The sequence below is a fragment of the Peromyscus leucopus genome, chromosome 9 (assembly GCF_004664715.2).
Source record: "Peromyscus leucopus breed LL Stock chromosome 9, UCI_PerLeu_2.1, whole genome shotgun sequence".
In the NCBI taxonomy this organism is placed as follows: domain Eukaryota; kingdom Metazoa; phylum Chordata; class Mammalia; order Rodentia; family Cricetidae; genus Peromyscus; species Peromyscus leucopus.
Window position 1 is genome coordinate 56753563 of NC_051070.1, and position 21356 is coordinate 56774918.

Below are 21356 nucleotides of genomic sequence, written 5' to 3' on the forward strand. Positions count from 1 at the left end.
ACCACCATCACCATCATCACCACCACCATCATCACTACCACCACCATCACCACCACCACCACCATCATCATCACCACCACCATCACTACCACCATCATCATCACCACCACCATCATCACCATTATTATCATCACCACCATCATCATCACCATCACCACCACCATCACTACCATCATCATCATCATCACCACCATCACCACTATAACATTACCACTACCATCGTCATCATCACTAGTACCACAACCACCACCTCCATCATCACCACCATCTTTGATCCTCCAGCTATCCTACCCTATACTGAAGCTAACCTACAGCGGCATTACCAAGAGAATATTAAGGCAACACTAAAGAGTTTATTTGCAAAGCTTAACAAAACTACTCAGGGTGTAAGGCAAGGTGTGGAGATGCCCTGGGATCTGCCCCATTTCTGTTTGCAGAAGAGAGTCAGAAGGGTTCCCTGCAGCCCCGGTCCAGTGTCCTAGAGAATATGGCCCTTCTGCTTTCTTCTAATAAATAGTACCTTCCCTCACTGGTGTTCTGTGATCTAGAATCCCAAGCCGTTGGTGAGGGTTTCTGCTATGTCCCCCTAAAACTCATATATTAAAACTTCATCCCCCAATAAATAATATCAAGTGGTGGATGGAGCCTTTAGGAGAGGATTGGGCCAGAGGTCTCTCCCCATCACAAATGGAATGAATGTCCTTAAAAAAGAAGCTACATGGAGCTCTTTCACTCTTTTGCCACAAGAGAACACAGCAAGAAGGCACCACGTATTTTCTGAGCAGAAAAATAGTTTTCCACCAGCCACATTAATCTTAGACTTCCCATCTCAAGAACCATAAGCAGTAAGTTTGGGTTGTTTATAGATTACCCTGTCTAAGGTATTTTGTTATAGCAGCTTACATGGACTAAAACTTTCCCTCTTACAGTGAATCCTTGGGAGTAGAATAGGATGTCGGTCTGTAGATAGAAAAGGCACCATTTCCTTTCTCATCATTTTGATGCACTCAAATGATCACTAAGGGACAGCTCACAAAAAGGGGTTTAAAAGGAGAGAGAAAAGAAAACCGCTAATAATTCCAGTACCTAGCATGAACTAACCCACCTCACTCAGCACACTGGATACTTAGATGGAAAACTTAAAAGACCCCTGCCATCAGATAGGTGGGAAGCCAAATTTCTAGAACATTCTACCCATTTGCAAAGAGCAAATCCAGGAAATAAAGAAACTGGAGACTTGAAGTAAATGTTTCATTGGTCATGATGATCAAAAGATGACAATTAACACACACACACAGACCTTGTACCACCCACTGAAGGGCGGGTCTCATTCCATCCAGATGGGCTTGTCCTGCTGGCCCTGCAGCCATTATCCCACCTGGACTCTGCCCTTCACTCTGAACTTCTGCCTCGGTTCTCGTCTTCTCTCCACTCAGAACCTGGAGGCCGGATGTCCAGGCAGAGCCGTGAAAAGCGGGGGCCTTGGCCCAAGTCTTCAGTCAGTGGACAGTGTCACAATGTCCATGGGCTCATCTCTACCTCTCTTTCCACACTCTCTCCTTCTGTCCCCTCTCCCACCCCGTCATTGTTCCCCAGAAACAAATAGGATGGCTTCACTGGTCAATCTTTACATATACAAACACCAAAAGCAGAGGAAACGCCCCTTGGCCACCCCCCTCCCCCCAAACCCCAGTGCTGGGAGAGCAGCCAGCAGCCAAAGGCTGCTGGAACCAGGTTGCTGTGGGAGCCGTCCGGCTGTCCTGGAAGCTTTCGTGGCCTCTGGGCTTTACCTGGAGGCCTCTTCCTTCAGCTCCTTGTTCTTCCGCACCTCCTCTGCGTGCTTGTCCTGGAAAGGAAGGGAGGGACAAGGGCGGGTCACACAAGGCTGCCAGGGGAGACCAGAGGGCAAGAGAACGGAAAGCAAAGGATGGTGGACCACAGGCAGAGCAGAGCTGTCGACGAAGGCATCCTGAGGGGTGGAAGGAGGCAGGTAAGATGCAGGACACAGGTGTGTTAGCCTACAGAGCCCAGGGACCGGGGAGTCCCCACATCCTGTAGGGGATCCACATCACAGAGGCTCCATGACACTGTAGGCTCTCTCTACCTCCACTGGTCATTCTGGCACTGGGAATGGTCACTTGACTAATTATAAGGAGCCACTCGGTACAGCCAGTTTAAGGGGAATGGGAAAAGAATCAGCCCATTGCCAGCATCCCTGACACATCACAGATGCGTTATTTCTCTCCCATCTCTTTAGCGTTGTCTTCAACTGCTAACTGCAAGAGGATTCTCGAGTTACATACTGATGGAGAACTGTTAGGAAATAGTGTTTGGCACCAGACAATGGCCTCCCTTATATGCGTTGGGAGACAGTCTTCCTTTGCTTTGCTTCATAACATAATCTAGCCAAAAGACTAAATCTACCTTCCCACCCCCCGGGCAGCTCTGTGACCTGCATAATTCACCCAAAACACAAGATCTGCCTTCCTGACCCCAGCCAGCTGTGTGACCCCAGCCAGCTGTGTGACCTTAACTGACTGTCTGATCTAACCTGGCCTCAAGTTCTTGGATCTTTCCAGTGGGGCTAGAATGGGCAGCTGGCTCAATTCCAAAACTCTGTGACAAGTGTCCACTCATGGGCCATACCACACCTGCTCTCCACATCATTTCAGCTCACTAGACAAATATCTGGCTCCTTGTAGGTCAGAAACATGTGTTTTTCTTATTTCTATTTCCCGGTCCCTACTGTGGTACTCTGCTCTGGTAAATGGTCCTTAACAGGTGCTCAATGATCCCCCTACCAGATCCTGGTGTTCCCACATCTGGATGACAAATTAACTTAGAATAGACCCACTGAGGCCACCAAGGTTCCTGAGATACATCTTCACCTACAAGTTTATCCCTCTAGAGGCCTTAGAAATTTCCACAGGCTGAAAGCAAGAAGCAGCATGTCTGGTTCTCACCCTCTGGTGTGTATCCCACGACCTGGAGCCCACAGTTCCTCAGACCTTGCCTCTAGAGAGCCAGACAGTAAGTCTGGGCTGGGTTTTCAATGCCTATGAATTCTGGTTATTACCCACACAAGAGCTAGCATAGATAGCATTGTTAATGTTGAAGATGCTCCCGTCTTTGAACAGAGATGTGGTGAAAAACCACATACCTGGCTCTCACCCTTGCCTCTTGCCTCCTCCAGCGAGTTACTATGAGTGGGGAATCAAGGTCTCAGACAAAAGATGTCCTCTCAAATGTCTTATCTGGCATCTTGATTCTCAGCATCTACTGGAGTGCACAGCTGTTGTTCCAAATACGACCTTGCCTCCACCTCCACCTCTGTTTCAAGGGAGTTGGTATGCAGAGCCCTAGATTTCTGGCTTCTGCTTGCTTGGTCTCTGACGAACCTCTTGCTGATGAAAAGTTGTGAGACAATGCTAAGCTGTTCTCTCTGAGGCAGGCAAGAAAACGGCCACTTGTAGCTGAAAAGTGGCCAAGGCCAGCTCTACTGTACTGTGTGAATCTCAGCAAATCATTTGACCTCTGGAATGGTTTCCTCATCTGAACTAAGAATGACACCTGTTCTGTTTACCTCATAGACTTGTGGTGACTGTGCTAGGATAAAATGAAAGTGTTTTATAAACAAACTTTCAAGTGCTCTAATATAATCTAGTTTTGTAATTTGTTTTAGGTTGGGTCTGTAAGCCTATATAACTCTCCCACTAACACTGTTGTTTCTTCAAGAATTTGTCTTGGGACTGGGGCTCAGTTGGTAGAGTACCTTACTTTGCAAGCACAAAGCCCTGGGTTCAATCCCCAGAACTCCATAAAGCAGACTTGGTGGCACACACCTGTAATCCCTGCACTTGGGAGGTGGGTGCAAAGAGACCAGAATTTCAAGGCTATCCTCAGCTACCCAGTCAGTTTGAAACCAGCCTTGGTTACATGAGACCCAGTATCAAAAAGAAACGGCAATGTTAGGTTTTCCTACAGTATCTGTCATTAACTGGAGAAGCCCAAAGTCAGACCCAGATCGTGTCCCTCCCCTGAGTCAGAAAAAAGAGTGAGAAGCCTTGCAGTCCCTTGTGGAATCGAACAGTAGGGCATGGGGCTGCCACTGACGGGCCAGCTCCAGAACCCGGGCAGCTCTCATCCCTGGAGGAAGCCAGATCTTTCTAGTAACTGTTGCCAAGGGCCTGAGGTTCTAGGTGGGTAGGCGGGAAGGAATAAGGACCACGCTGCTCACCATGGGACGAGGCCACCGATCGGTCCCGGGAGTCACCGCGCAGCAGGCGGCTCCTGGAAATAAAACACAGAGCTAAAGCTTCCCAGGAGCTGCAGGAGAAACTGAGGCAGCCTGGGACTCAGAGAATGAGGCCAGCATGTCTTCCCAAGAAAGACATGGAGGACCAACCCCAGTCTCTCACACCTCTCGTGTGCAGGTGACATTTTGGTTATTGACAAAGGCGGACTATTGGAAAAGCCTGCTACTCTCTGGCCCTTATCAAGAGCTCTGGGGAGAACCCTCTTTCCTGCTTTACTGGCAACCAAGCTTGTTGTGCCCCTGGCTCAGAGCCATGCTCAAGTTGGCATCTTTCATTAAAGCCAAATCTGCCCATTCAAGGATGAAGCCAGAATGTGCAGACATATGTCTCTCCGTAGATACTTTCATTAGACAGGCTTTCTCTAAAGAAGAAGGGCGCGAGCAAGCTCCTGAGACAGTGAGAAATATCAGTTGCAAAACTCTAGAAAAATCCCCCAAGGCCACCCAAAGTATGGTGTGTGCTTCTTGCCTGTGACTCCCCAAATCATACCCTTAGAACGACGAGGACCCTGCCTGACAGAAACATTCCCATTCCTGCAGAGACTGATTCCTCCAGAGTGATGCGTAGGTCACATGTACTTGGCACGGAAGGAGCCTCCTGCCCAGTCCAGGACCACTCACCTTCTCTTGCAGCCGCTCCAACATGGCGGCCAGGTGAGCCTCCCGGTTCTCCTTATTGGACTCCATCTTCTGGGCCAGCTTCTCTTTTGCCATCTTGATGAAGTTGTTGTTTTCCTCAATGGCTTTCTGGATCACCTCTCGCTCGTGCTCTCGTTTCTCTGCGAGGTGCTTCAGGAGCTCCGCTTCCTGGTACTAGGGGAGCGCAAGAAAGAGAAAGAGCCTTTAGGGTGGATTTCTACGGGCGCCACTTAACAGTGCCACACCCAGATGGGGTCCATCCCTGAACCTGGTCCTCTGGCCCAGAAGCAGGAAGCAATGGCGTGGGACCCCTGCAAAGCTTTCCACCGTCTTTGACTTTATTAGCCCCTTTCTAAATAGCGTCTAAATCTTTTTTCTCATTTTCATCATTCATTCTTTCACTCATTCTCTCACAAATACTAAGTAATCGTCTATTAGCTTCAAGGCACTCACAACTCCAGGCGCCTGGGAAGGCAGCAAACAGCCTAGTAGAAATAAACGTGCATATTAATCACTGAAACCCGGCCCTGCATGTGATAAATGCCTTGGAGGTAAAGGGAGGGACCACAAGAATTCAACGGAGAAAGGGTTTTTTTTTGGGGGGGGGGTTGTTTTTGTTTTTGTTTTTAAGATGAAGAAATGCTCATGATAAAATGGCATCTGAGTTGAGCCATGAGAATGGATAGGAAACAGGGAAGTTGAATAGAAGGCCGGCTCGGAGAGGAATGTGACACCCTAAGCAAACTGTAAGCTCACCCAGTGCACACTCGTGGTCTTGTCTCCTGTAAGTACTGTCTTAGTCTATGCCCAGCACTCAGGAGGTGCCGTCTGAACTTTCTCAGGTTTGCTACGCCCCCTTACCGGCTCAGGAACACCACCCCTCTCCTCTTTCCTGCTCACACAGGGATGAAAGGAAGAGAGATAAGAAAGACGGGACTGGGCTAACCTTCCTTCGCTCCTCAGCTGCTTCTAGCTTCTTCTGAATCTCTTCTAAGGATGGGTCTCGCCGTCGAGGGAGGGAGGCGTTAAACTCGGGCACCCCGTCGAAGGAGGGTGGCTTCAGGATGACTTCAAAGGACTGGCCCGAGGTGCACTTGTTCAGCTCGATGACTTCCATGTCAGAGATGACGCACCAGTTCAGGTCCACCGTATCTGCTATAGAGGGGCAGAGTTGGGGCTGCTCACCTGCCGAGGAGCGGCTGCGGCCCCAACGAGCATGCGCACATGCACACAGACACAGGGAAGCTGGGGGTCCCAAGGCACACCAATGACTAGGGTCTGGTGGATCCTGAACACTGGACCCTAAGGCCAGTGGCTTTGACAGAGTAAGGTTTGAGGATCCCATGAGCTGTGGTTTGCGATCGCAGCTGCAGGCAACGCCAGCCGCTGTTGTTCCTCGCTGGTGACAGACATCGGTTCATTTCACCCCGCGCCCGCCCGCAGCCCCTCCTTGCCCTGTCCCTCTGATGGCCTGTGAACCTCTCCCCTGGCTCCCGCCTACCCTCTTCTCTTCTTTCTCTCCAGTGAGCACTGCCTTTCCGCTGGCTTTGACCTTTCCTCCTACACTGTCTCCCACACCAGCCTAAACGGAAAAAACAGTCTCAGGTCATCATCCACAGGCCCGCCGCTCTCACCGACAGACCGAACCCATCCCTTCCTGGCAACCAGAAATGAAGAGATGACCTGTCTGTGTGAGAGCGTGGCCATCCAGTACTCGGTGACAGCACCACCCAGTACTCTGGGGACTCGGACAGCACCACTGTCACCAGGTAGGAAGTGCGCTTTCCACTTCCGGGCTGCTGGGAACATCACTGTCTGTCCCTAGAAGCCCTGCTCAACACACTAAGTGTTCGTTTTTTTGCTCTGTGTCATTATGGACAGAATCTCAGAACCTGTGTCTGGCTTGTCCTTGCATCCTCTGGGGTGTCAATTTATTCGAAGAATGTGCAAAAGGGACCCTAGGAGCAAGTGCCTCAGGAAGGCCCTCTAGACCCCTGGCCGATACCTGGCAACTCCAGGCCACATCCCCTGGACTCAGACCCCTCAGGCTCTGGGGAAGAAGACACACTATGACCAGGACAGTTTTACGAGATGGGGGTCAACGGGGGGGGGCACCCACAAACACAGGACACAGAAGCCTCCACCCTTTCCTTTCCCAGCCGAGCTCCCACTTACCTTCATACTTGTAGGATGATTTATTCAGGGGATCGGACAGGAAGCAGGAGCAGAACAGAGACACCAGCGGGAGCTCCTTCATCTTCTCCTTGTAGGCTACGAGAGAGCAAGCCAGTGAAGATGGGCCCACCAGCCCCAGAAGCCGGTGTTTCCGTGAGTCATCCCAGGCTTTCTGGCTCCAAAGTACCGGAGCCTAGGCCACCTCGGGCTTGAAATTTGACCTTCCAACTCACACAGCTGATCCCATTCTTCTGTCCATACCAAACGCAAAGTATTCTCTAGTAAAGACCCCAGGCGCCAGTCCCCATCCTGGTCCCCCATTTCCATCTCCTACTTCCACCCAAGGACAGACTATGGCTGCCTAAAGAATGAAGCAGTTAATACAGGAGGCTTCCTTGCTACTCTCCTTGTGGTCCAGGCCCACTCTAGAGGGAGTCAGACTGGGAGTCTCCTCAAACCTTCCCAACACAGAAATCAAACCAGGGGAGTGACTATCCACAGAGCGGAAATGTACCCCTGACACCAGGAGTCTCCCTGGAGGTCACCACAGGTCATCCTGGGGGCCCCTGCCGGCCCTTCCCCCACCGCACCCTGTTTTCTGCGCAACATAAAAGACTCCTCAGTACCAGTCCCACAACATGCCAGTGCTCATTTTCTCTTAAAAACCTGAAAGCATGATTTCAACACTATATAAAGATATTATTAAAAATTTTTAAATAATGCACAAATGGGCAAATGAGGAATAAGAATTTAGCTGTGATCCCACCCAACACCAGACATGACTTCGCCTCTGCCTTGCCACCAGGTCTTTCTAGGCATCGGTAAGAGCACACATGCACAGAGAAAGAGGGCTGAGGAGCTGGTAACATGCCTGCCTTGCAAGTCCGAGTTTTGATTCTAGCACTCACATGTAAAAGCCACTGGCAGGCAGGAAGAAGAAGATCCCTGACACTCACTGGTCCGTCAGTTTAGCCATATCCACAAGCCTCAGGCCAATGAAAAACCCTTTCTAAAAACGAGATGAATGGGTCTAGAGAAACAGCACCTGAAGTTCTTCACTGACCTCTACACGCATGTGGACAGGCATTTATGCCAGGCACAAACGTGTGTCGTACATACACATGCCTCTCAGCACACATGAACACACACAGAGAGAAATGGCTGGTGCTATAGTGTTCATCACTGAGTGCTGCAGGTACCTACCTGCGAGGGTCATGTTGGCTGGGATCTGGTGCTTGGGTTGACTGCACGTCACAGCGAGTGTTTATTGCCAGCTCAGAACAGGATCACAACCCTAAGGAAGAGAGAAGAGCGCACATTGACAGGCCTTTCTAAGCACCGAGGGAATGTCGGGGATACTGTATCTGCTATGACCTCGAGGCCCTCCTGTCTCTGGCTTTCACTCCCCGCTCACCCTCCTCCACATCTGCCCAGGAAGATTCAGTTCACACCAAGGATCCCTTCACAATGGATTGGAGGCCTCGGAGCATGTAAATATGGGGTCCCCCAACTTCATCCCTGGGGGTGTTTGTCTGTCTCCCTGTGCAGTGTAATAACCTGGCCCAAGGTCAGGGAGAAGGGGAGAGGCAAGTCCTCTGTAGGAATTGCTTGGAAATGTCTATAAATCCGACATCTGTCTGACCTTCTCTAGCCAACTCTGACAGGAATTGAGTAGGAAGAGGACAGAAGATATGAAACCTGCTTTGAGATACCTTCCTACTTCCCTGTCCTCCAAGAGCTACCTACCAGCTTGATCCCTTGACTCCACTGAAAATGACCCTGGACCTTGAGGGGAGACACACACTTAGGCATACCATCGTGATAAGTACATTAGCCCAGAGACATGCATGGGTATGTGAGACCATCTTGGGACTGAAGACAATATAGGAAGAAAGGAAAGGTCAAGAAAGGAGATAGAAAGGTCAAGGAAGGAGTACCTTCCTTGAATACCTGGGAGATGAGAGGGAACGGCACTCCACTGAGGACCAGTGGTGAGTGCTTGGCACTTGGTATTTGGCCACCTTTATGGTCTCTGTGCCAGTGGAGAGTGATGTGAGCCAAGAGGCTATTACTACATTCCTTCATCCTTGGGAGACACAGAGGCTTGACATCCCTTTATTTAGAGAGGGAGTGTGTCTCCCCTCTGGGGCCAAAGCCCATGGAGATGGGAGGTCCTGGGGGAGCAGTGGGTTCAGTTCCAGCCCCAGAACTAGACTAGGGCAGAGTTGATGGCATGTGACATCTCACCCTGTGACGCTGCACACCTAAACCCTGCACTTACTGTCTTCATTCTGCAAGGACTTGTACTTGTGAAATGGGACAAGCTTTACCCACACCCAGAACCCAGGAAACGCCCTTCCTCTGCCCCCTGCATCAAGGTGGCTCTCACCAGCCATGCAAATAAGAATTCTACTCCCCCCCCCCCCCCCGTTTGTCAAGACTAAGAGAGAATAATCGAGCACAGATTTGAAGCAGCAAAACCCAGCTGCCCTTAGAGGGCTCTGTTCTCCATTTTCAAGCCAAACACCCTGCCAGAGCTTTCTTCTGCCAGTACAATAGGCCTTTTCTCCATGGTGTCAGGCTGGTCCTGATGGTACCAGTGAATCCCTGAATATGGAGATAGGCCTGGTGCCTGAGGACAAAGTCCTTCATCATGAGACCAGTATTCATTCAGGTCCATAGCAATTGAAAAGTAGAGTGACTAGATGAGAAACGTTGGTTAGGGGAGGCAGGGACCTAAGACCCTGGTTAATGAATCAGAAGGGGAGATGGGAACAGGGAGAAGAGGAAGAAAACGCGATGCAGCCGTGTGGGGGGCGTGTCCTTACCCTGGACTGGAATGACAAGATCCTACACACATAAAACGCTTTCAACTTTCTCCCAGTTGATCTTTCTACGAACCTAAGTTGTGCCAACAAGGCAGACGCCATCATCTTTGCATTCAGGTGAAGAACCTGCAGCTCAGAGACGTTAAGATACCTGCCTAGGGTCACAAAGCTCTAAAGGGGTCAGCATGGGTCCAGACCCAGAGCTTCTCCTCTCAATGGAAGAGCAAGATGCCTGCACTTGTCCCTCGTGGTCCCAAGGACACAGAAAAAGCCAGTCTAGCCTGGAGGTGGGAGGGAATTTTTTTTTACATATATACATAAGTGCTTTCCATATGGGAAAATCTGGGCTATGAGTCATGGGAACCAGAGTCTGTTAGAAAGCCAGAAAAGAAAGACCAGGGCAGGGATTGGGGAGGTGACAGAGTGGCAAGGAACGTGTCACAGATCTCAGTTCTCTGAGGTTCGAGCTAGCACAGTTAAAAACTCACAGTCACAGAACATTCACTTTATTACACACTCACCCCAAGTTTCACAATTGCCTTTGGGTGGTGGGTAGAAAATCTCTCTCGTAAATGAAAGTGTCAAGGCTCAGAAAAATAAGGTGACATTTCTAAGCCCATTTAGTGCCCTGGGTTGGATAAGGAGTGAGCACATACCCTCACATTACAAATGTGCTTTTATGTGGAGAAAGGACCATTGCAGATGTGATTGACAACTTCAAGATGAGAGCATCCCTGACTACCCAAGTGGGGCTTATGAGTGACACATGAGAGGACAGAAGCAGAGATCAGAATGAGGCAGCCACAAGCCAAGGAATGCCTAGAGACACCGAGCTGGAAGATGCAAGTAAGGATTACCCCTAGAGTCTTTTGATAAGTTGATTTTGAACTTGTACCCTCCTGCTGTGTGGTTGGGTATGCGCCAGCCACAGTAGTCTCAGTACATGACAAACCCATGATTCCTTCACTACATCTCAACAGCTAGTGTGTGCACATACATGGCCTGATTCGTTACTCAATATAATCTGTGTACGTGGACCCAGAGCTACAGGGGACCCTCAAAACTCCCATGCTGACACATCATTACCCATGAGGCACTCTGAGACAGGCTACAGTGGATACCACAGGCAACCACGCTTTCTGGAGAGCACAGCAATGCAAAGCAACATTAAGCCCCTGGGGGTGGCAATCACAGTAGGGAGCCTGGCTTTCCCCATTATTAGCTTGTGACATCAGTGCTTGGTGGCAGCTAGTCCCATCCACCTCTCCCAGCACTCCACCTGTGGTGTGGCTCCTGCCCCATAGCTATGGTCAAGTCACCGTGTCATAACAACACACGGCCTAGAGGTAGGGACTGCTGGGTGTGTCCACAGCTGCCAGGGAGAGAAGTAGGGAGCATGCACAGGTCAGAGCACAGAATGTTAGAACTCATGGAGGCAGCAGGAAGGGGCAACAGTGGCCAGCAGAGGGGCAAGGCAGAGCTTACCTATCAGGAAGAGAGGTTACCCGTGACATCAGGCATCTGAGCATTAGAGGGCAGCCCCCATGCTAGGTACACCCAGATCCATCCCAAGCCTCTTCCCATGCTTACTGTTAAGGCAGAGGCCAATCCTAGCCCTTCAGCAGCCCCCAAGGAAGGCAACGGGAAGCTGTCTGTACACCGAGCTCTAACGGCCAATGTGACACAATCACGCAACAGTTGCCACAGAAACAATAATAAGGGCTCAGAATGGTGGTTTCTGGGCTCCTGCACAGAGCATGGCACAAATGTTGGTCAAAAGTAAGAGTCTCCTGACCACCCAGGACACAAGCTGCAGGGACTGAGCCAGGGTAGCAAGCAGTGAGAGGACTCAAGTGTCTGCTGTCCAAATCAAGAAGACAGCTTATCTCAGGTTAGGGGCGGGGGGGGGGGGGAGGCATTATATAACATGGGCTCCTTGTGCCTAGAACCATGCAGGAGCTTTGGAACTTGGCTGTGCTGAAGTGTGAATTATGCAAATTCAAGAACAGAGGGGACTCATTGGGCTGCCTGCAGACTGCCTTGAGTGTCAGAATAGGAAGAGGAAGATGGCAAACAGAAACCTCCACACCATTGAAGGGGTTTCTATCTATCTTTTCTATCTATCTACTCCATTTTCAAGCCATTGACATCTTTTCACTGAAAACCAAGATGGATGGTGATGCCGAAGGTGACTACCTGCTTTGTTCCAGAGGAGTCACAGATATATCTCAACGTAATCTAAGATAATGAGGACACTGAAGCTCAGTGATGTTGAGTAGATTGCACCAAGTCATATAGGTCATAAGATGTTGAGCTGGGAGTTGAGTCGGTGTGTGTTTCACGGGAAATCTTCTGTCTTCAGGATCTACCATTATGGCCAAGAGGTGTGTCTGGTGGTACCAACTTAGGGACAAGATTAGGAGGGGTGATTGGAAGCCATGGCCAGGTTCAAAGTATTGGGAACCCGCCTTGATCGAGTCACACTCCGGAGTCACACCCAGCACTGTTGTCCCATTTATAAAATGGTCCTCACACAGTGCCAGCGTCTGAGTGGCTGTGTATGGAAACACAGCTTCACTAGCATATTTAATAGGATAAATCTGTGAGTGATATCACGCACCCAAGCAACCAGGCCGCCAAGAAGACAATCAGACATAGCAAATAAAACAAATTAAGTGGGTGTGGTTGATGGTGAAGAGGCAGAGTCAAGGCTGTGGACTGGAGGGGAACCTTCTAGCTGGAAGAGAGAAGAAAAAAAAAAATAGCTGAATTGGAAAGATGGAGCCCTTCACATGATATCAGAAAACAGGTAGACAGGCAATCATAGGGCTGATAGCTGCACATAAGGTGCCTATGAGACCTCCCAGTGACACCTAGATGAGGACTATCATGTTTGGTGAGAAGCCAGGTCATCCCAAGATACTGTATTGCACTTGACTACCCACCCTTGCTCTGCCCAAGATGTCAATCCTATGCTCACTGGGGACAAGGGATCCTGAGGTTACACTGTGAGTTATTGGTAGAGGAAGAACCAGAATATGGTCCCGGGTTCCAGTGTGTGAGCCTTTTTCCTTTGTCCTGGGCCCCTTTCACCTTCTTGGATGGGATGACAGCCCACATCGGGGTCTGCAGAGCTGCCCTCAGTATAGAAATGGGTTCCTAGAAACGATGCTGTTGTAGGATATTGTGGAAGGACCAAGGCTCTAGGCTTTCTGAGATCAGTTAGTGACCTGGAGCCACAGGAGTGTGCTGAGTGCTCCAGAGAGACGTGGCCACTTATCCTGTATATGTCCAACCCTGGAATGTCTCAAACTGCCCACACAGTGTGCAGAGCAGACACATATTTTGTCTCTGTGAGAAATGCCCAGCTTGCTATTGCTACTGGACTGTTTAGAAACCCACGTGGACTATTTCTGAGGGATCAGCAGTTAATGCGTGTCCAAGTGGTTTAAATAGAGCTGTCTCTGGCAAGGGTTCTAGAAGACAAATATAGGGATTCTGGCGCAGATTCAAGATGGGAACTTCGTGGGCGTGGATGTAATGAATTCTAGCCTGGCTCTTCTAACCACAAGAGTGCAGAAAGAGGCCATTCCAGGCTGACTCTATTCTATGTCCTGATGCCATGTGCTGCCCTGGTGACTTCACTGTCACACATCTTCACTTTGGGCTGAAATCATGGTCCCACAGAGGAATAGCCTTGCTTATTTCCTGCCACCTCAAGGCTCTGAGTGGCAGTGTGTGCTTTATCTGTATCTAAAATCAAAAGGAGATCATTTATTTTTTCATGAATGCGGTTTTCATTCTTTCCACACTATTGAATATTGAATGCTACGCCAAGCCCTTTCTTAGGTATTGGAACAGCCACAGATAGTTTGGTGCTGGAGGGAAACTGAGTGGTTAGGGCCTCTGGGAATTCTGCTGGGGCTCTTCCAGCCTCTGGCAGATCCATGCAGAACCTGTATCCTTAAGGGAGAAAGGTGAGAGAGTACCACCAAGCAGGGGCAAGTAGGACATGCGGAGGGGACCTGGTAGGCAAAACATGGTGTGAGTGGCCGGCTTTGGAGACTTAGTGTTGAATCACCCGATGAGTGCTTCTAAGGGCTCCAGCAGAAAGTGACACCAGGCTCGTGGTCAAGATCTCCTCGAGAAGGCATAGCAGATATAGCAGGCTTCAGAAGGAAGCTTCAGGTGCACTTCGAGGACATTGCCCTGCTAACAGCAGAACCCTGGCAATCTGAGTCTGCCAAGACCTCAGAGCTCTAATAGCCATGCTGAGAGGCAAGATTGGGATGGGGAACCACAGCCGGAAAACCTACAGCCCCAAATAATGCACTGTGAAGGGACATCTTGGGCTATTTTTATTTCCAGTTCAATACATGCAGAGGAATCCCTGCCAGAAGTCAAGTTCAGGGCAGGAGTTTCCATTCAGGTATGCTAGCTGGAATGCTGGGAGTATGGGCCAGACACAGATAAGGAGTCAAAGACACTTGTGGGCATCTGTGTGTGGAGAAACACTCCTCATTCCTAACAGCAGCAATGCAGATGTTTAATAGCATGCATAGTATACCACACACTTCCCAGTGTGTATGTATGTATGTATGTATGTATGTGTACACACACACACACACACACACACACACACACACACACACACACACACACACATTTATACACAGTGCCACATGGCCTTATGATTACATGTCAGGAACAAAGAATCAATCACTCCTGATGTCTACCACTTAATCCTATCAGCATTTCCTTCTAGGGTTTCTCTCGCCTACCCCTAAGTTTATTATGTAGTTGTAATCATTTCACCCTTCCTGAATCCTTCAGTACAGATACCAGACACTCATTTACAAGATGATCATCTGGGGGAGGGGTGAGGAACAAAGGAACAAGAAAATACCCCTCCCTGTCCTTTTTTAAAAAGCATTTGGGTTTTTGTTTTGTTTTGTTTTGTTTGTTTGTTTCTTTCTTTCTTCCTTTTATCATTTACACTCTATTCCTGACAGGAGGAAGGAAGCCCTGGAGATATACATATCCACCCACACACATATGTCCTTTCCACTCTACCCCTAAATCCCTCCCACCCTACCCCTACACACGCACATTGCCTCCTTCGCCTCCTCATCCAACAGAGTCAAAGCCAGTAACCTCTTCCATCCATTGCAGCTGTATGTCCCTCCCACAGGGGCCTAGTGTCTGACCCTGTGGACTGTAGAGGATCAGGGGGAAGTGGCAGAGAAAATGGACAGACCTGAAGGGGCAGAAGCCTGAACGTAGCTGGCCTGATTTATGACGACTTCCACAGGGAGGACCTGGCACAGAAGGGTATGGGACAGAGCACTGGGTTTCCGTGGCTTATCTGGGGACTGGATCTTGAAGTCCTGGCCAAGTGGGACACAAAGACAGGATCTTTGTGTTCCGGAGGGGGGGGGGGGGAATAAAACAAGGTTTTCTTTGGTAATGATCTTGATCATTCAATATCCAGATGTTTAAAATCAAACACACAGGTAGATTTGAGTTTTCTCTCTATGTGGTTGGCGTGGTACAGAGACCATCCCCTCTCTTTACCATCTCCCAGCTGCTCTGCTTTCTTTGTCCCACATGTCTGCCTTTGCTGTTCAACCATCTTATTCTCTGTATCCGTTTCTCAGTCTTTGATGCCGGGTTTTGTGTTGTCTTAAACACCAGCAACTAAACCTAGTGCATGGTTGACAGTGCTCCGCCACTGAGCCACATCCCTACATCTCCATCCTTCTCGCTTAAGCATCAACCAGCCCAGTTCCCTCCTACAAAGCAAATGTGGTTGATGGGGATAGTTAAGAGAGGACAGGTAGTGAGCCTCACTGAGACCTTAGATACCTCTTCTCTCTCTCTCTCTCTCTCTCTCTCTCTCTCTCTCTCTCTCTCTCTCTCTCTCCAAAATGAAATCTAAATATTCATTATATATCCAAACCAAAGTAGAAGACACTCCCACTCCCAGTTCCCTTCTTTCTTATCTTCGGAAGATACATCCCAAGAGCTTCCTTGGGTGTCTAGAACCAGAGACAATGCTGAACTCTCTATACACTATGCCCCATTTCTACACATGTATACTTAGAATAAAGCAGAATGTATATGGAGGCATGATTAAAGACCAAACAACAGCAGTTATAAAAGAAAACAAAAATAATATGATATTGGTAAAAGTTACTTCAAACTCTTGAATTGCTTTTTTTTTTCCTGTAAATTCCCATTTAATATTTTGGGATGTAATGCATCTTGGGTAGCTGAGACAAAGGAAGGCAAAATCATGAGTAAAGAGGCAATTGTGGTATATCTATTCAACACTGTGCTGGGTGTGCATGCTATATGGTCAAACCTCTAGTTTTAGGAATCCTTCAGAGCATGCCATGCCCCTGAATAAACATCCTTTCTGGTTAAACAACACTGAGATTTCACTGTAACTTTGGGTCACTTAGCTGGTACCTGGGAGCAGGGGCACACAGTCCACAACATGGATGAAAATGGGAGAACAGCATGCCAAGTAAAATAAGCCAGAAAATGTGTGGTTCCATTGCTAGGGGGCACCTGGCAGAGCCACATTCAGAGGTGGAAATGAAGGCGTGAGTGTTTAATTGGTACACTGTCTCACATCTGCAGGATGAAAATATTCCGGAACATTGCATGGACAACATTGCCGACTTAAAACAATGAAAATAGTCACTTTTGTGTTGATTACATTTTACTACAATTAAATTTTTTTAACTGAAAAAAAAAATGTTCAGCCTAGTGAATTTTTCATCAATGTGTAGGCTTGGGGCTAGAAGAGACAATCAGAAGTTACTTAGTTCAATGATCCTCAACTATTTATTGCCTGGAATCCATAATAAAAGCTAGATTTTATGCCATGAGCCAGCATATGAATGCCAAGACAGAAACATATATGTGTATTTGGATAGAACACACACACACACACACACACACACACACACACATATATATATATATACATACACACACACACATATATATATATACATACACACACACACACACACACACATATATATATATATATATATATATATATATATATATACCTAGCTAAAAATATAGAACTAAAAAGGCACAAGAAGCAGTAACCATTATATGAGGTGTGTTCTGTCTTTTTTCCTACTCTATTCTGTCTAATTTTATTTTTCAAATATCAGTTACATTCTACAAAATTGATTTCATTATCCAATAGTTGGGTTTCAGCCTGCAGTTCAACAGCCCTGGTCTGGATTACCCCCCACAGTAGAGATGTCCAGTATCTCTCTGCTGGGTGGTCATCCAGCTCCCCCTGAATGCCATCAGTGATGGGGATCTCACTTTCCACAAGGCTGCAGGCTCTGTGATGAACCTTCCTAGCAGATAAAGCTCCCAAATCACTTCCCAGTTGTTCCAGATGTGACTGGGTGGAGCTGGGGAAAAGTAGATGTCTAGGACCAGGTGGAGGGATCTGGTCAGCTTAGGAAAGGACCGAGAACACACCTCTATCCACAAGGCAGGGAGCAAGGGGGGGCTGGAGGCAAGACCAGGGTACTGGGAGGTCATGGCTGCCTTCTGGCTCTGCATTGACCTGCCCCCTCTGCCTCTGCTTCCCTCTACCGCTATCATTATTTCCACATCTGGTGCATGATCTCATCACCCAAGCACCCACCCGAGGGAGAACTCTCCTCCCCGAGGGGCCCCAGCCTTAGGGGAGATGGATTCCAACACATTCCGTCTCCACCCTTCACCCCTCAGAACTCCAGCAGGTCATTACCAGGTCATCCCATCAGCTGTCCACTTGGTGTGGGGACATGGGGTATCCCTGCCTGGGGTCTTCAGACAGGGTGACCTAAGGCTGTCTGACCTAGCCTTTGAGGTATCCCCCAAAACTGTCCAGGTTGAGGACAATGAAGCACTTAGACACCTAACTGTGTTCCTGGGAGAAATAAAACAAAGACAGGGCTGCCACGTGGGGACACAGCTATCGGCTGGACATCAGAGCTCTGGATCCCTGCATGAGGGAAAAGAGGGGGAAAGGACGCTAGAACTCCTGGCCGGGGTGGTGGGCTGAGCGCAAAGGGGGCTGCCTGTGACTGGTTGAGGACCAGCGAACCTGGGTGTGGCTGTCCTGCCAGCTGGCATCCTCTGCCTTAGAGCCAGTTGCGGAGCCAGTTAGAATTAGGTTGACCTCAGGGTGGGGCGGGGCAAGCGAGAGGGGATGATCTCACTGCATCCTTCAGGCCGAGAGAGAAAAAGTAAGACTGCACAGAGCTGGGAGAGAAAGAAAAGACCGTGCTCCCCCCCCCAAAAAAAAAAAACAAGACCAAGAACGAAAGAACAGATGAGAACGTCAAAAAGCAGAGCTTCTTCAGCTCGAATACGGGGGTCCTCAGTCAGAGCAGCCTCCGAGGAAGCTGAGCTCCAACAAACCTTCTTTTCTCAAAAGCACATTTTTTTAAAAAAAAAAAAAATGCAGAAATAACATGAACCTCCACGACACGTCCCACTCCTCTGGAACAAAAATGATGCCCAGAGCCCACCCTCACTCCTCTTCAAGCACCATCGTTTTGCCTCACCCTGCTTCTCCCCCAGGATTTGACAAAGTTTAATCGACCGAGTGAACCAAAGGCAACACAATAGACACCAAACCCTTGTTTCTCCCCCTCTCTAGCTGCTGTTGTTTCTTCCTTTCGTTTGAAAAACCCTCCGATTATCCGCCTCTCAGTTCTACTTACCTGCAGTCCGGTTTCCAAAGAGAGCTGTTCTCTTCTCACTCCCTCAATTAGTGGTACCCTAGGCTTCTCTCAACATCAGCACCACTGCTGGGCTCTCGCCATGACATCACCTCCGAGCTCCCTGATTGGCTAACAGTGGGTTGCTTGGCAATTGGACAGTCTCCTCCGGCGGCGGAGCAGGGATTGCCTGAGTGAGTAACTCTTAGCAGGCTGGGGAGTGGAAGATGATGTCAGACAAAGAGCCTGCTTCCCCCCCCCTCCCCGCTGCCTGTGGGGCTGGGGAAGCAGAGGGGGCGAGTATGGCCAGGAGGCAAAGAGAGAGGGTGTGGTACCACGAGGTGGGGGTGCAGGCACAGTTTGCAAGCTAGGGGAAGGATGAATGACTTGAAGAATCTTTAGCTCTCCAGATCTGGAGGAGGGAGAATATGGAATCTAGAGGAGCAATAGGAAGAACAGATGAACCCTAAAAATAGCCCCCCCCCCTGGGAACTTGGTGCCTGTTCCCAGCTCCATCAGAAGAGCTGACACACGTGAAGGGTGGTTTAGATGGCAGGAAAAGGCTGCAGAAATCCCAGGTCCAGGAACTGCTGAGGGCTCTGGTCTCACAGGTGTCCCAGGAGAACGGGTTTCCCTCTGGCCTCCCTCAAAATCATGTTGCTCCGTCTCTTCTGCAGAATCTACAGCCCACTCAGGCAGCCTGAGCCAACCAGAGGGAGCCACAGGTAGGAAATTAAACTGGAGATCATTACACCAGGGCTATTCCTAAATGTGACGGATTCCTGGGGGCATCAATGGGTCACTAGTGATGGCTCTCTTCAGGGACTGAGGTGACCCTCTGTACAGATGCATCAGCTGTTCACACACCGCCTGTCAGCTGCAGATAGCAGGCACAACGGGAAGAACAAGGGCCCTGTGGAGCAAGACACTCCCTCCAAGTGCCTCTCCCTCTGCTGGCCCTGCTATGCATTCTCTGTCCTCGAGTGCTACCACCTCGCCTTGCTGCGCGCCCTTCTCTTTGAAGGGTGTAATATTTTGTTATAAAATAAGGAAAATGTAAAATTTACTCTTACCTCCTTACAAGGAGACAGTTCGGTGGTATTATACGGCCACCACGTTGCATACAGACTGCCACCACCCATATTCAGGACCCTTTCATCCCTTCAGCCATAAATCCACCTTCCCTAACCTGTCTCCTGCACAGCTCAATAAAGCTGCATGTCCTGTGCACCTAGTGTGAGCGAATCATATTACATCTGCCCCCCCCCCCCCCCCCGGGCAGACTTCCTTCGTTCACATGTTTAAACGTCTTTGAGGCTCATTCGTTTTAAGGAAGGTTTGTTGAGTATTGAATGGTATTGGGGGTCCTCATCCTCTACCACCCCATAGACTGAGAACACACAAATTACCTTGAATCCAGCTCAGACTTGGAGGAGAATTTCTTTTTCTCTTTCCTTGTTGTTGTTTGAGACACAGTCTTGTTAGGTAGCCTTGACTGGCCTGAAAAATCACTATGTAGACCAGGCTGGCCTTGAACTCACAGAGCCCCTCCCTCCTTTTCATGAGTGTTGGGATTAAAGGAATGCACTGCCATACCCAGTTTTGAGATGAGGTTTTAACAGCAATAGCGTTGGTGAATAAAGCGTTGGCTGCAGCATACAACACATATGTGCTCACTGTATAGACTGTCCTGGAGACTGAGCAGAGACTCTGGCTCTGGCATTCACCCCTCACCTGCTCCCCCAACACAGCCAAGACACACAGGTTGGCTTCTCTGTACTCAGCACCCTGTGTTGCTCTGCAAGTGTCCCTTGTGGACACACATCTCCAAACCCCTGACTTTACATCAGGAGGAAAGGTCGACCTTATGCTGCTTGGGAGTGCCTGAGACAGGAGCGTGCCTGCCTTTGGGCTTCAGAACACATTTGGTTGTTCTTTCAGGCATTATCCTCAGCAGTGCAGCCAGGGAAGAATGCCATCCTTACTGAAATTCAATAAGAGCTGCCACCTGCCACATGGACCCTCAAGTTTCCGGCTCAGACTCAGAGGCGTCCCTTAGCATACCAGACTGGGGTCCAAATTTAAGCAGATAAAATGTGCCTACAGTCTTCCCTCCCCCAGTCTGCCCTTCCCAGCCTGAGGAGTCTGGACCTCCACAGGCAGATTGGCTAGCTCTGGCAAGAGAGGGAGGGGGAGCAGAGAGAGTGGGTTGCCATGACGATGGCAGCCAATCAGATATCTGCTGCTACTGAAAGAGGGAAAGGTGGTCTGAGTGGCCCTGCCTGTGAGGGAGGGTGGAATGGAGGAAAGGGGAAGAGGAGGGGATAGGTCATCACTACCCAAGGCAAAGAACAGGGGTGAAGGAGGGAGGTGGGCAGAGGGTTGCTCCTTTTACTAGAATTATCTAACTATTGCTTGAGTGACAGGCTATGATGACCACACACACACACACACACACACACAGAGAGAGAGAGAGAGAGAGAGAGAGAGAGAGAGAGAGAGAGAGAGAGAGAGAGAGAGAGTCACTCTGTAGCGGATTACCCATACCATTTATAACAAAGACACTTCAAACAGGGCACCTGTTAGGGCGTAAGGCCTCAATCTGAATTTTGAGGCACAAAGAGTAGGAAGATCATGTTAGAAAGAAAG

The 21356-nt window shown here is 49.2% G+C and overlaps 1 protein-coding gene across 6 annotated transcripts; it reads right to left on the reverse strand.

Moving 5' to 3' along the window:
- Positions 1-1237: 1237 nt before the first annotated feature.
- On the reverse strand, positions 1238-18828 carry Stmn4 (stathmin 4). 6 transcript variants are annotated; one of them, XM_028890001.2, is made up of 8 exons: positions 18711-18828; positions 8333-8423; positions 7130-7225; positions 6456-6536; positions 5901-6109; positions 4937-5128; positions 4238-4290; positions 1238-1846 (listed from the first exon to the last, which is right to left on the reverse strand). In XM_028890001.2, exons 2-7 carry the CDS (start codon positions 8343-8345, stop codon positions 4270-4272), a joined length of 612 nt encoding a protein of 203 aa, XP_028745834.1. In that variant the 5' UTR covers positions 8346-8423; positions 18711-18828; the 3' UTR covers positions 1238-1846; positions 4238-4269. The 6 variants fall into 6 exon arrangements, with proteins under 6 accessions (XP_028745834.1, XP_028745833.1, XP_028745832.1 ...); XM_028890000.2 differs by lacking the exon at positions 4238-4290 and having other exon boundaries at positions 5901-6106; positions 18711-18823; XM_028889999.2 differs by lacking the exon at positions 4238-4290 and having other exon boundaries at positions 18711-18823.
- Positions 18829-21356: the final 2528 nt, after the last annotated feature.

Excerpts from the sequence above, each read along its gene's own strand:
- Stmn4 (XM_028889999.2), bottom strand. Across the intron at positions 6,110-6,455 it reads GAGAGAAAGAAGAGAAGAGG|CAGATACGGTGGACCTGAAC; the intron begins GTAGGCGGGAGC and ends GCCCCTCTATAG. Across the intron at positions 5,129-5,900 it reads CAGCTGAGGAGCGAAGGAAG|TACCAGGAAGCGGAGCTCCT; the intron begins GTTAGCCCAGTC and ends GCGCTCCCCTAG.